Consider the following 15775-nt stretch of genomic DNA (forward strand, 5'->3'; position numbering starts at 1 on the left):
TTTCCGCAGAACCTCCTCACCAGTGGCAGAGCTGAGCCAGGGGCGATGCCCTAGGCCCCTCTGGAATCCCACCCTGCGGTGACACAGCGATGGGGGGAGAAATGCTCTAGGGAGCCCTGTGGGGCTGTGGCAAGTGCTGTTATTCATAAAACCACCCTGCAGAGTCCTCACTGCATCATGGCAGGGACCAGCCGTTTGAGGTGCTGCCCTTGCAGTGTTTATGGTCCAGCCTCCCTTTGCCATCTGAGCCACAAGGTGTTTCCAGACTCACAAGAGTAACGAGAGACAATGTATTCGGAGTCAGTTCCTGTTTGGTGTTGAAAGTTCAGTCAGCCCATTTCTGAGAAGAGAAAAGGAAACTAAATTTCTCCCCTCACTGCAGAAGCAGCCATGGCTGCTGCGAGGGCAGGACACACGCTCCTGAGTGAACTGATTTGTTCGGTGTGTCTAGATTATTTTGAAGATCCCGTGTGTCTGGATTGTGGGCACAATTTCTGCCAAGCCTGCATCACTCAGTGCTGGCAGGGACTGAGTACAAACTTCAGCTGTCCGGACTGCAGAGAAACTTTCTCCCAGAGGAACTTCAAACCGAACAGACAGCTGAGGAATATTGTAGAAGCCTCCAAACCGCTGACAATGGAGCCAAAAAAAGAGCCAGAAGTGGAGAGAGTGTGTGAGAAACACAAAGAGGGTTTTAAAATCTTTTGCCAAGAGGACCAAATCCCCATTTGCATGGTTTGCCAGGTGTCCCGAGATCACAAAGAACACACCGTGGTTCCCATAGATGAAGCTGCCGAGGCTTACAAGGTAAGTATCCAGCGGGAATGGCCAGGGAGGGCATTTAAAGAAAATAATTGAAAGAAACAGGAGCTAATGTAGGACCTTAAGAAATATTAGGGTTGCCAGCTGTCCAGTTTTGAACTGAACAGTCCAGTATTTGAGCTTCCTGCTTAGGAAACAAATTGAGAAAATATAAATGTCTGGTATTTTCCAAATAAGATATAATGTACAGTCTGATATTTTTGTTGAAACCAGTTGGGAACCCTACAATGTTTCCTAGCTGAAATGCAGCGTATGAAATAAGCCTTGTCAGCTTCAGTATTGTCACCTCTTAGAACTTCTGAAGCATCCAAACTTCCAAAGAATTCAGAGACCTGGGAGAACTGAGAGTACGTCTAGACTACAGGCTTTTGTCGACAGAGGCTTTGTTGACAGATAATGTCGAAAAAGCTTCTGTTGACAATGAGTGTCTAGACTTCAGCCAGTTCTGTAGACAGAACTCGGCGGTAGTGTAGACGCAGGTATAGTTTTGTCGACAAAAGTCCTCTTTTGTTGACAAAACCCTGTAGTCTAGACACACCCTGAGACACAAACTCTTCCAGGGCTCAGTGAAGGTCGTACCCACTGCATAACCCACTGTCACGGATTCTGCTTTTCAGATGTTGTTTTTATTTGTTGTATCTTTTGGGGAAGAATCACTCCTAATTGGGCGAGTCAGAGATTAGAGTCTGTTGTTTTTCACTGGGTATGTGTAGCTAGGTCTAAATGTTTCTGCTCCACAACATTTGACAGTGTTCAAAAGTGTTTCTGGGCTGCAGTGGGTTAACAGGATTGTGCTGGGAATTGGTTCTCAGTCTTGAAATATTGTCCTCAAGCTAATGTGCTGTTTTATACGTTTAGCCCTCTGGGCCACTTAGGAACCACGATTTCCAGGTCCTTTTTGTTGTTTAAAATGCAATCCTGGGACAAAACAAGCTATTCAAAATGGGCTCTGAGTCTGTTCCCGGAACTGTTTGTAACAGCACCTGCTGGGCTTTGCAACAATTTCATTGCTTAGAATCGCCATTTTGGGCCACTTGGGTGAGTGTGTGTTATTGTGATGTGGGATTTCCTCCATCTGCCTTCTCACAGCTGTGCCATTGGGAAGAGAGAGCCATTTAAACCAGAGAGCGAGAGAGTCAGAGCGCACAAGCATGAGAATGACTCTCTAGCCAGGCAGCTAGACCACACCCTCAATGCATTGTGTGTTTAGTAACCTTGAACATATATATAAAAAAGAGGGACATTCCTACAAAACCAACCAAAACTAAGTGGGGTCTTTGGGTTTTTTTGGGTTAGGACCAAATCCACAGCTCTCTGAAGATTTTGAAGGAGGAAGGAAACAAGATTCAGTCATTTAAATTGAGCGGGGAAAAGAAAAGCCAAGAACTGCTGGTAGGTGTCATTATTACTTAGATGGAAATGTGCACAGGGACATTATCCACACACTGCCTAACACTGAGTTCATAAGAGAAATAGTGAGAAACAGGTTCCCTCTGTAAAAGACTGTTCCTCATTCATTGTCACTGTAAAAAGAAATTGTTCTCCAAAGTCTTAATACAGGCAGTCCCCGGGTTACGTACAAGATAGGGACTGTAGGTTTGTTCTTAAGTTGAATTTGTATATTTCTATTGTGGTAGAGATGTAGCCATGTTAGTCTGGGGTAGCTGAAGCAAAATGCAGGACAATGTAGCACTTTAAAGACTAACAAGATGGTTTATTAGATGATGAGCTTTCGTGGGCCAGACCCACTTCCTCAGATCAAATAATGGAAGAAAACAGTCACAACCATATATACCAAAGGATACAATTTAAAAAAATAAACACACATGAAAAGGACAAATCACATTACAGAACAGAAGGGGGATGTGGGGGGGGGGGGGAGGAAGGTGAATGCCAGTGAGTTAATGATATTAGAGGTGGGGAAGAGGAAATGTCTGTGAGTTAATAGAATTAGAGGTGATAATTGGGGAAGCTATCTTTGTAATGTGTAAGATAGCTGGGGTCTTTGTTAAGTCCGGTGCGGAGGGTGTCGAATTTTAGCATGAATGCCAGTTCAGAGGATTCCCTTTCAAGTGCAGATTTGAATGTCTTCTGAAGTAGGATGCAGGTTAGCAGGTCATTGAGACCGTGTCCTTTCTGGTTGAAATGACAAGAAACTGTTTTCTCTTTGTGATCTTGTCTGATATCTGTTTTGTGGGCATTAATCCTTTGGCGAAGTGTCTGAGATGTTTGTCCAATGTACACCTCCGCTGATCTGGAGGTATAAGTTGTTCTCAAACTGGAAATAATTGTGGGTGAGAACAAAGTTGCATAGGTCTGCTATCAGGTTGCCACCATCCTTGCCACCATGGATGTAGAAGCTCTATATACCAACATCCCACATGAAGACGGATTACAAGCAATTAGAAACACTATCCCAGAGGACACTACTGCTAACCTGATAGCAGACCTATGCAACTAAGTTCTCACCCACAATTATTTCCAGTTTGAGAACAACTTATACCTCGAGATCAGCGGCACAGCCATGGGTACACGCATGGCCCCACAGTATGCTAACATCTTTATGGCTGACCTAGAACAACGTTTCCTCAACTCCCGTCCCCTTTCACCCCTCCTCTACCTACGGTACATCGATGACATCTTTATGATCTGGACGCATGGCCAAGAAACACTGGAGATATTCCACAGAGATTTCAACAAACTACACCCCACTATCAACCTCAGCCTGGACCATTCTACACGAGAGATCCAATTCCTGGACATCATCGTATAAATCAACAATGGAAAATTAGACACCACTCTCTACAGAAAACCCACCGACTCATACAGTTACCTATATGCTTCCAGCTCCCATCCAGAACACACCACACGATCCATCGTCTATAGCCAAGCCCTTCGATACAACCGCATCTGCTCTAATCCCACTGACAGAGACCAGAAGCTTCAGGATCTCTGCCAAGCATTTATAAACCTCAACTACCCACCCAGAGAAATAAAAAAGCAAATTGAAAGAGCCAGACGAATACCTAGAAACCATCTACTCCAAGACAGACCCAAGAAAACCAACAATAGAACACCACTTGTCATCACCTACAACCCCCAACTTAAACCTGTCCAACACATTATCAATAAACTACAGTCTATATTGGAACAGGATACCATACTCCAAGAGGCTCTGGGAGACAGACCCATAGTCTCCTATAGACAACCACCTAACCTCAAGATGATTCTTACCAACCACCACAGGACATACCACACTAATACCAACCCTGGTACCTTCCCTTGCAACAAACCCCGTTGCCAGCTTTGTCCACATATTCATTCTGCTGATACCATTATTGGGCCTAACCAAGTGAGTTATAAGATCAAGAACACATATTCCTGCGCATCCAGAAATATAATCTATGCTATCATGTGCCGAAAGTGTCCGTCTGCTATGTACATTGGACAAACATCTCAGACACTTCGCCAAAGGATTAATGCCCACAAAACAGATATCAGACAAGATCACAAAGAGAAAACAGTTTCTTGTCATTTCAACCAGAAAGGACACGGTCTCAATGACCTGCTCACCTGCATCCTACTTCAGAAGACATTCAAATCTGCACGTGAAAGGGAATCCTCTGAACTGGCATTCATGCTAAAATTCGACACTCTCCGCGCCGGACTTAACAAAGACCCCAACTATCTTACACATTACAAAGATAGCTTCCCCAATTATCACCTCTAATACTATTAACTCACAGACATTTCCCCTTCCCCACCTCTAATATCATTAACTCACTGGCATTCACCTTTCTTCCCCCCCCCCCCCCACATCCCCCTTCTGTTCTGAAATGTGATTTGTCCTTTTCATGTGTGTTCATTTTTTTAAATTGTATCCTTTGGTATATATGGTTGTGACTGTTTTCTTCCATTATTTGATCTGAGGAAGTGGGTCTGGCCCATGAAAGCTCATCATCTAATAAACCATCTTGTTAGTCTTTAAAGTGCTACATTGTCCTGCATTATATTTCTATTGATGTTGTTACTGTAATTTGTTTCATTAGTTAACTGTAATTTCTTCTTTAGTTTTAAAAAGCTTAAAAGCTGATTCCCCCCTGCACTGTCTCTGTGGTACCACCTCCCACTCCTGTACTGCTGCCACTGCTGCAGTGTGGGGGGAGGAGAGGAAGGGCAGGGAAAGCCAGCCTGTCTGCAGGGGCCTGGGCTGGCCTTGGGCAGAGGCTTCTGCGGCAGCAGTCCTGGCCATGAGGGATCTCAGCTCCCTGTTAGGACCCTGTCATGATCATGAAGGTCAGCCAGCATCCTGGGGACTAAGGAGTTAACTATGTCCCTTACCTAAACCAGGTGGCAGGCAGCCAATAGGAATGCAGGTAGGAATTACAAACTGGGACAAAGGAATTTTTGGGTTTTTCCTTTCTTTGTCTCTGCATAGTTTTTCTCCAGCTATTGAAGGGGACAGGATGTCTCCCTCTAAGAAAGGACTGTTCGCAGTCTGTAAGTAAGATAAAATTTAGATAAATCCATTAGGTTTTATTGTTTTATGGTTTGGAAAATGGGATCTGATCTCTGTGCATTTAAAAATGGGTTTTCCTCTCTTTTGTAACTAAGTTCCTGTAAATTTCTTTGGAGGCGGGGGCGCCGATCGCGCATTCCACCTAGGGCACCAGCTGCCAGCAGCTTGCCTTGAGACGCTCCTGTCTGTGTTTCATCCATTGATTTGTGCTTTCCCTGTTTGTGTTTTCATTTCAGAAACAGCTACAAACTGAGAGGCAGAAAATTGTGTCTGAGTTTGAGCAACTGTCCAAGTTTCTGAAGGAACTGGAGCGACTTCTGCTGGCCCAGCTGGAAGAGATGAAGAAGGAAATTGAAAAGAGGCGGGATGAGTATGTGGCCAAACTCTCTGAGGAGCTGTCCTCGGTCAGTTCCCTGATCAGTGAGATGGAGCAGAAGTGCCAGCAGCCAGCGATAGAATTCCTGCAGGTGAGACGGTGTTAGAAACACCCAGAATCTTTCATAGGGAAGGCAGGTCTCCTCTTCGTTTACTTTCAGTGTGTAGGAGTGAAAGGTCAGAATATACAGTATTGCTGCTATAGACGCTATTTTTTACTTAAGGACTTGATAAAAAGTCCATTAAAGTCAATGAAAATCTACTTCTTGGTACAGTGGGCATTGAGTCAAGCCCTAAATTAAAAAAAATTCGTTGTTTGAGTTCTAGTTGGAGAAGATTCCTTCAAAATGCCAGACTCCAAACTGCATTCTCTCTAGTTGGTATCTCGGGTCAAATTCTCTGTTGTAACTAATGTCTGCTGTGGGCAGCCTTCTTCTCTCCTCGCATCCTCTGTGTTGAGCCTGGGCGCAGGATAGCGACTCTGCACCCCAATCCCATTGTTGTCTCGCAGCCCCGACTTCCTGTGGCCGCCAAGGAGACTTGTGGGAAAGTCAGGAGAGAGTTTATAGCATAGAGGCATTGCTTCTTCTGGACTCACTGGAGTAAGAGGAATCTTCCCCAAAGCCGTGAGTGTTCGGGAGATCTTTGTTCCGCCCATCACACAGCTGAGCCTTCTGACCGCCTGTATCAGGTGGTCGCTCAGATGCCATTGCATGAAGAGCTAACGAGCCTCCATAGACAAATTCCCTGGGCCCAGAGAACATGTCCAAGGGAGCAAAGTGTTACTTAGTGTTAATAAGAAATAATTTCTCACTGAGTCTCACACTGTGAAAAGAAAGTGAGTCCTGTCGTCCCCTCCCTAACCCCTCACCCTGCCGCCCCCCCGAGCAGGAGGGACCCCAGTGTGTGATGTCTGGGATTGAGTTTCCTTTTTCTCTGTCTCCTCTAGGACATCAAAGGCACCTTGCGCAGGTAGGTGGCTGCTTCTCTCTCTCCCTTTCACTTCACACTGCAGGGAAGGGATTTTGGACACGAGTCATCACTCCTTGTGGTCCTGCTGTGCAGACTGTGGGGCTGGGCTGTTCTCAGTTTGACCAGACCCCGGAACAGCCCAGCCTGAGAGGAGAGTTTGAGCTGTTTGTTTGTTGTTTCTTACGATGCGCTGAGCTCGGCCAGTCGGCTTGCTGGGCCGCAGAGATGGAACGCACATTCCCTGCTCTCAGGAGTTTGTCATGTGCCACTGTTAGCAGTGCTGTGGGAGATTCCTCACCACTGCGCTAGGGACTAAAGCCTGCAGACTGGATTCAACCCGCAGCTTGTCTGGATCTGCTGTTGGGAGGGAGAGGGGAGAAGTCCCAAGCCTGATGGGTTGGATCAGGGTCACATTGCTTGGAGCAGGGAGGAAATGGATCCACCCCTGCTGTTCCTCCTTATCCCAGCCGGGGGAAAAGTGCAGGGAACCGCTTGCCTGTAGGGCTTTTCCCTGCTGCTCCTGTTGGCCGAAATAGCAGCCAATGGGAGCAGTGAGGGATGGTGCCTGGAAGCTGTGGGGGGCACGGATCCACATCTGTCCCCAGGGAGGTCTGCAGGTGAGCAGCCCCCATTTCTCTCAGCCCTCCCTTCCTGCCAAGACTCCTGTCCTCCTCCTGCATCCTCCTTACCACCCAGACCTCACATCCCACCCCGCTCTTGGACCATTCCTCCCTCCCTCACAGAAACCAGTCCCCCACCCCCATCCTGCTCCTGCACCTCCTCCCCCTGCCAGATGCCCCCCCTCCATCCCCAGGCATAATGCACCTTCCCGCTTGCCCAGATCCTGCACCCCCCCCCCCCCCGCACACTGAACCCTTCATTATTGGCCCCACCCCGGAGCCTAGGGAGGGCCCTCAAAATCTACTAGCTCCAGGCCCCCAGAAGAGTTAACCTGGCCTGGGACTGGAGCGCGAGGGGAGTGAGGTGTCTTAGTGAGGGTGGGGGGTTAGTTTTCTTCTCACTTCTGTGTGGCCCCAACTCATTTTACTGTGGGTCAATGGCCCACAATCCTAAAAACGTTCCTCACCCCTGCCCTAGAGGCTCAAGGCAAAATCGACTGCAGTACACTGGGTCCTGCACAGACACATAGTAACAGACAGTCCCTGCCCCTGCAAGTTTGCAGTCTAAGTAGACACAAGAGACAGAGGGCGGAGGGATGGAAATCCATGTGTGGGGACATTTAGGAAGGAAAAATCAAACGTACGGCTACAAACTGGGGACTGTCTGGCCAGGCCGTGGCACTGCAGGAAAAGATCTGGGGGTTCCAGTGGATCACACACAGAGTGAGGGAGCTGTGTGATGCTCCTGTGAGAGAGTCACAGTCCTTGTGGGAGGCTGTCCCTGGTTACTGTGCTCACCACAGGGGGTGTTGCCTCCTGGCCCTTGTGGGGAGAAGCTCCCTGCCAGATCCAGCACGGCCCCTCGCAGTCTGTCCCCCCAGGGTGCGCTCTCCCCTGCAGCCTCCTCTCACCCCCCAAAGCTGCAGCTTCCATCTGGTCACTCAGGCAGGTCACAAACTAGTTCCCCTTTTTGGGGTGTAGAGTCTCATTGCACCCGCAGTCCAGGCATTGCCACTGCATCCGTGGCTGGTGGGTAACTTGAGCCCACACACTGCTCCAGTTCCAGCCCAGAGACCCTACCACATCCCACATGCAGGAAGGTCTGGTCTCTCCCTGGGCTGCTTCCTGCTCATCTCCTATAAACTTTCTTCTCCACCCTTCTCTCTCTCGTGGAATTAGACAATGACCCTGGCAGTCCCTGCTAACCCAGTGATTCTAAGCACTCCCTTTCTTTGGGGCCAGACTCCCAGCATCCTCATCTTCCCCGGGTTCCCTCTTTCCTCCCTAATGCAAGAGGGCTCCTCGCTGCAGCCATTTCTGTTGCCAGCTTCCTGGCTTGATACTGGCCCAGTCCCCACCTGCTCCCACATGAGCTTTATCTTCCAGTCGGGTTGTTTCTCTGGCCCAAAACCTTTATGTGCAGCCTGTGTCACTCCTCTCTTTCTCTGCCTCCTTCACTGTTTGGGGGGCTGATGTGGGGTGAGCCTCCCCACCACAGATTTATTCACAGGAGTGTAACAGGTAAGACCCAGCAAGGAGTTACTCTGCTCTCCTTAGCACTGGTGAGTCCTTAGCTGGAGTACTGGGCCCATTCTGTCAAGACAGATGTCAACAAAATGGGGCGAGTCCAGAGAAGAGCAACAAAAAAGGATCAGAGGTTTAGAACACATGGCCCATGAGAATATCTACGGTCAGAGACACCCTCAGCTGTGTAACCGTTCCCCAGCCACTGTTGTACCAGCAATAGAAAGACACCAGCCAGTTCCCCCCCAGTTCCAGTGCTGCAGTTCTGTCAGCGTACTGCACTTTTTACCACCCCTCAAATCAGTACCAGGGCTCTTCCCTGCACTCTCTCCAAGTTTTCAATGTCCAGTTTAAAATGGGGACACCAGACCTGGATGGAGTTTTCCAGTATTGATCTCACCAAAATGAAGGGGAAGCTGGTAGTGGGTGCACGTGTGGGGCAATGGAGCATTTAATCCTCCAACATCTGCTGAGCTACAGCCATGCACTGTGATAAAATTCATTTTAGTAAAACGCAAACCGGAATGAACTCCATCGCAAGTAACCCTGGGCTGTTCTTCTACAGGTGCGAGAGGGAGAAGTTTCAGAACCCTGCGGTGTTTTCTTCTGAACTGAAATGGGAATCTTTTCAAAAAAATGAATCCTTGGAAGATCTAATGAAGAAACTCAAAGGTACTAAACTGTCCCTTTGGGAATTTTCTCACCTGTATCATACTGATAATTGACAGAGCGAGGGGACATAATTGTGAATGGAGACAGTCAATGAATCATTTGTAACCCATGAATTCCCTACTCAGCTCTCAATACAACACGTACGCACTGGGTTAGGGAACTGAACTCTGACTCCCGGGGGGTTTTCCTTTCTTAGGAGGTATAATCATTGACCTTAGCTTCAGCATCCTGCTGAATTAACTGCTTTTGAAGTGTTTGGAGTTTTGTCTGCCAGTCCTGCTGGGTCACAGCCCCTCTCTTGCTTTGGAGCAAGGTGGAGAATGTTTTTTCTGTCATGGCCCATTGTCCCAAAGACAAAATATCCTGGGTGGCTCACCCATTGGAGGGTGGGGGAGGCAGGAAAAGGCAGGAAGGCTTGGGGCTTCCCCCTGCAAGAAGCAAAGCTGGTGCTCATGACTTCAGGCAGTGGCACTGGAACAGTTTGTACAGGGGGCACGTTCAAAGCCAGTGGTCCCAAACTTTGTACCTGATACCAGAGTTCCCTGTAAGCTGGGTGCTTGTGTGGCTGCTCAGGAGAGTCCAATGCTGCCCAGCGGATCAGCAGAGCGCCCACAGCTAGTGGTTTTTTTCTGCTGCTGGTGCACATTGGCACGTCTCAGTGTAGATTTCTGAGTTTGGGATGATGGAGTCTGGGCTCCAAGACCCTCTCCCGTCACAGGATCCTGCAACCCAGGCTCCTACCTAAGCCCACGGCTCTCCACCCGTGCCGTGTCTCTCTCACCGCATTATTAGGCAAAGTAGCAACAACTTTATTAACACAACATCGCACTTAAAGAACAAAACACAAAATCCGGTTGTCACAATGATATAATTGCTTGAGGCAAGCACCCAAAATACAAGTCATCAAAACTGGGGGCAGTACAAATAATAGGGGGTCATGCCAGGAGCCATGTAGTCTAGACATACCCTTAGTGCAGTTTGTTTTCTTTTCATTTCACTTTTGTGCTAGAACATCAGCAACGTGACTGTTCATCAACACGACACTGAATCTTTGTCACTCATTTCTTCCTTTAGACACGCTGGCGTCTCAAGTGCCGTTCCTCAAAGGTAAATTTCTGGGATCAAAGCGGGGAGGGGTGAAAACTTTCCTATGAAGCATGGTTCCTCATTGGCAGCACCACAGCTCAGGTTTTCTTTCACTTCTGTGTTAGACAAGAGCTGAACTCCCAATGAGCAGTGGCTACACAGATCTTCCCTAAAACCAGAGAAGATTCTTTTCTCTAGTATGTGTGGGTATGTCTACACTACAGCACTAATTCGAACTAACTTAATTCGAATTAGTTAATTCAAACTAAGCTAATTCGAACTAATGCATTTAGACCTAAAAGCTAGTTCGAATTAGCATTTTGCTAATTCGAACTAGCATGTCCACACTGAGTGGACCCTGAACCCAGGTTAAGGCTGGCCGGAAGCAGTGCCGGCAGGGCATCAGATTAGGACTTAGAGCGTGGAGCTGCTGTCTCAGGCTAGCCAAGGGCTGTGCTTAAAGGGACCCGACCCCCACCCCGGACAGACAGTTCTCAGGGGTGCCCCGCTTGCAAAGCAGTCCTGGCTTGGAGTGCCCTGAGTGCCCACACTGGGCACATCACAGCACTCGGCCATCAGCCCGGCTGCACTTGCCACAGGCTGCCATCCGGGAGGGGGCAGTCGGGGGGCTGCAGGAGAGCTTCCACCCCGAGGAGCCCGCAGAGCCACACTAGTCCTCCCCATTGGGGGCTCGTACCCCATTCCTTCCTCACCTCCTTCCACTTACCCCTTCCTAGCCCTCCTTCCCGATGTACAAAATAAAGGACACGTGTGTTCAAAAATAGAAACTCTCTTTATTGAACAAAACTCGGGGAGACTGGGAAAAGGAGGTGGGAGAGGGGAAGAGAGAGAGTGGGAGAGGGGAGGGCAACTAAAATGATCAGGGGGTTGGAACAGGTCCCATATGAAGAGAGGCTAAAGAGACTGGGACTTTTCAGCTTAGAGAAGAGGAGACGGGGGAATATGATAGAGGTCTATAAAAGCATGAGTGGTGTGGAGAGGGTGCATAAAGAAAAGTTCTTCATTAGTTCCCATAATAGGACTAGAGGACACCAAATGAAATGAATGGGTAGTAGGCTTCAAACTAATAACAGAAAGTTCTTCTTCACACAGCGTGTAATCAACCTGTGGAACTCCTTGCTGCAGGGGGCTGTGAAGGCTAGAACTATAAAAGAGTTTAAAGAGAAGTTAGATAAATTCATGGAGGTTGGGTCCATGGAGTGGTATTAGCCAGGGGGTAGAAATGGTGTCCCTAGCCTCTGTTTGTGGCGATGGATGGCACAAGACAAATGGCTTGGTCATTGTCTTCGGTCCATCCCCTCCAGGGTCCCTAGGGTTGGCCGCTGTTGGCAGACAGGCTACTGGGCTAGATAGACCTTTGGTCTGACCCAGGACGGCCGTTCTAAGCTCAGGGCTCAGGGTCGGGGGTCTCACTGGACCCCCTTGATTTTCATGAAAACTGCTCCTGGGTGGCCAGGCTGGCAGCTATCCTGCCCTAGACGGCCACTTTCCTGTGCCTAGTACGGAGGTCGTGGATGAGGTCCACAATCTCTGCACTAGACCAGGTGGGTGCCCACCTCTTGCGGACCTGGGCAGGCTCCTGGGAGCTGCTAGCCTGGTCCCGGGAAGAGGGGGAGGGCTGGGGGGCATCGGGTGGCTGGCTCGAGCCGTGCCAGGTGCAGGGTCTGCTGGCTGGGTGCTGGCAGGCTTGCACCTGGCACGGGCACCGTAGCCAACCTGTGCCCCTTTAAGGGGTCCGGGGCCAGGAGAGGGGCAGACGAGTTTCCCTGGGGTTGGCCAGAGTGGCCACCAGGGAAAGCTGGGGAGGGCTAGCCTCCCACTAGTTAATTCGAACTAGGCATTAGTCCTCGTAGAATGAGGTTTACCTAGTTCGAATTAAGCGCTCCATTAGTTCGAATTAAGTTCGAACTAGCGGTTTGCCTGTGTAGCGCCTATCAAAGTTAATTCGAACTAATGTTTGTTAGTTCGAATTAACTTTGTAGTGTAGACATACCCTGTTAGAATTTCGATGCAGTGGTTGGGCGAACCAGAGGGGCTGGGGCAGAGGAGAGGGGGCGAGCAGGGTATCTCCATAGAAATCTATGAGTTTAAAAATGAGCTTTTTGGAAAATCAGAGTGGGCCGTCCCACCTCATTTGCATTGCACATGTATTGCAACCCCTGGGCATATTATTTCTATTAGCAAATGCACCAGCGGTACAATAAAGAACAGGAAAATGCAACATGCGCTCATAGACATTCCTGTTTTATTTCTAAATCAAAAGGAAAAAATATTCAGCCTGTCCAAAGGGCTTAGGCCGGTATCCTACAGTAGCAGACAGACCGGCCCTCACGATTTGAATGTGCGATGTGGTTTCTGAGTAACATGAAGCCTCACTCATGATCTCTCAATAGAACTTTCCAATGTCAGGATTTGAGAGCCCTAAAAGTGAGGTTTAATTTTAATTAGAAATCCTGTCAGCTGCTCTGGGCATGGCTGGGGCTCTGGGTTGCCCAGCTGCTCTAGGGTAGGGCTGTATGGTGGACAGCTGCCTCATCCCAGCATGGCATGGCATCTGCTGGAGCTAGGGCCTCATCCATGCTAAAAATAGCACCCTGGCCCAGGAGCAGCTGCACTGTAGTCCCGGCTCTAGGCCCAGCACACGAAGCAGCCGCCCGCCACGCAGCCATGCCCCACGTGCCAGCACTGGACCGGGGCCGCAGTGCTATTTTTAGTACTGCAATCTTGGCTCCAGCAACCGCTACACAGCCCCGGCCTCAGCTACACCCACAGGTGGGGTTGCATGGCAGGTGGCTGACCCGTTTACCAGGACTGGAATTTGGGCCATAGTAAAGCAGCCCCTGGGCTGAGGCTGCAGTACTAAAAAGAGCAGCCAGATCCCCGTGGTGGCTGTAGGGACCAGGGGCCCTGGTACTAAAAATAGCACCACAGCCCTGGCTCCAACCCCAGCACACGGGGCAGTCTCCCACCATACAGCTCCACCCTGGCAGCAGCTGGGCAGCCACCATGCAGCCCTGGCCTCAGCTTCAGTCTTTCTTCAGGGCTGGAGCAATGGCTAGGGCCAATTGGTGCCCGCCCAGCAATTCCCAGGGTGGGCTGTGTGGACCCACGCTGCTGGGAAAGCTGTGATTGGAAAGGCCGGGGTGTTCTGCTTCAGGATCCTGCCCAGGAAGCAAAGTGTGTAGATGAGTTACTGAGCAGGGAAACAGGGTTTGCAAGGGGAGTCGGGCTCAGATGGGGTGGTGTTGGAGGATGGTGGCGTGGGCATCTTGGGGGGACTTTAACTTTGCCTAGGTTCTAGCATTTATAGTAAAGACTGTGATTGAATGGCTGTAGGGTTTTTTAAACCTGATTCAATTGTTCAAGCATCTTTGTAACTAGGGTTTATTTGAAACAGTTGTGCTTATTGCAGTCCTAACACAAAATACAGACGTGTTCAACTGGAGGCTTTGCAACTAAGAACATAGAATTAGTGATGAGACAGCAGCTGTCTGCAGCTCAGAACCACCCAGGGAAATGGCTGCATGATGTATAGAAATGTTACTCGGTATCTGTAGTAAATAAAAGAAGTCCATGAAAGTTCTTGCCTTACCAGGACCTTCATCAGTTCTTGTTTTTACATATACAAAAAGGTAGAGAAAATATTTTTCTCTGAACACTTGAATGTCATAAAATGAAGTAAATACCATCATACATCGCTCTTTTTAGTTAAATAATTTACTTCAGAACAATTTACTTAAAATAACAGCTTTAAGAACCAGATGTAAACTCCATTACAGTTAATGGAAAATTCTCATTAACTTCAAGAAGTTTCAGAACAGGACGTAAATGTCCTTTGTTTGCTTGGGGTTTTTTATTCACAATTGCAAGAGATTTGTTAAAACTCTCATTCAGCAGCTGCTTCGCTTTACACAAATTCCTCTTTCCATGCAAATACACAATTCTTTATGTTGAGGCAAAATAAAAACTCTTGAGTTGAGTTGATCACTTGAAATAATCCAGCGAAGTGCCTACGCTCTCTGGCACAAAGCAAAGACTATTATTTGTCACTTTTCTTATACATTATATTTATTAATAAGCATTCTTCAAAGCTTGTATATCTATAAGTAGATCAAATCAGCCAGTTAAGGGAGATCTGCACTTGCTTCATCAGAGAGCTTTAGCTCTGATCTACACGTCTTGTGAGCAGAACAAGATTCCAGATAACTCCATTTTCTAAGTTGGCCATTTATCTGTGGTACATAGAACTTTCTAGAATGATACTGGATTGACGTCACCTCTGATCCAAAATAAAATCTGTCCCTGAGACCCAATCTGAACAGGGAGAAATACTCAATCAGCGGTTCTCGGGGTGTGTAATGGAGAGTGCGTCTTTCAGACTCACATTTCTGAGCGTGTGTAAGGCCAATGAACACAGCTCCTGGAAAGGAGAACCGGATTTAACTGAGGAGGAAGCCCAGCTGGGGGAGGGTCTAGGAGAGGGTTATAAAGAGAGGACTTTGTCTACTGAAAATTTTTCCAGTATTAATTTTCTTTTTATTTGACTTCATATTGAACACACATTTACAGTCACTCACCATGTAAATCAGCCTTTGGTTCAGTTATTCTTCCTTCCCTCGCATTTTAAAATATTTGTGACTAGCTTGGGTGCTGAGGTGGCTTCCGTCCGAACAAGCGCGCCTGCCTCCGTATGGGTGCCCAAGACAAACCTCCCTCCGCTCCTGGCTGGGAAATCTGAGAGGGACACTGTGGCTCCCGCTAGCAGCCACCAAATGCTACTGCTCCCCTGCCAGCCTGGGAAGTTCCTATTTCCTGAAATAGGAAAAGCTATTTCACTAGGAGGGTGGTGAAGCACTGGAATGGGTTCCCTAGGGAAGTAGTGGAGTCTCCATCCCTAGAGGGATTTAAGTCTCGGCTTGACAAAGCCCTGGCCGGGTTGATTGAGTTGGGATTGGTCCTGCCTTGAGCAGGGGGCTGGACTTGATGACCTTCTGGGGTCTCTTCCAGTTCTATGATTCTATGATAAGGGGATGGGTTGATGAGATAACATGATCTTGGTAACTAATTGACCATTCATTATCAGTGGGAAATAGGTCAATGGAGGGATGATAGGAGTTACTATAGAGAACTTTCTGGGTGTCTGGCTGGTGAGTCTTGCCCACAT

At 48.3% G+C, this 15775-nt stretch overlaps 1 protein-coding gene across 1 annotated transcript in view; it reads left to right on the forward strand.

Annotated features, from left to right (window-relative positions):
* Positions 1 to 371: 371 nt before the first annotated feature.
* LOC102444704 (uncharacterized) overlaps positions 372 to 15775 on the forward strand; it is a 45248-nt gene continuing 29844 nt past the window's right edge. The window contains 6 exon segments of the mRNA XM_075913390.1: positions 372 to 807; positions 2119 to 2214; positions 5578 to 5808; positions 6666 to 6688; positions 9398 to 9504; positions 10579 to 10611. Coding sequence (XP_075769505.1) covers positions 391 to 807; positions 2119 to 2214; positions 5578 to 5808; positions 6666 to 6688; positions 9398 to 9504; positions 10579 to 10611 — 907 coding nt within the window. The 5' untranslated portion in view covers positions 372 to 390.

This window comes from Pelodiscus sinensis, chromosome 32 (assembly GCF_049634645.1).
Source record: "Pelodiscus sinensis isolate JC-2024 chromosome 32, ASM4963464v1, whole genome shotgun sequence".
NCBI lineage: Eukaryota > Metazoa > Chordata > Testudines > Trionychidae > Pelodiscus > Pelodiscus sinensis.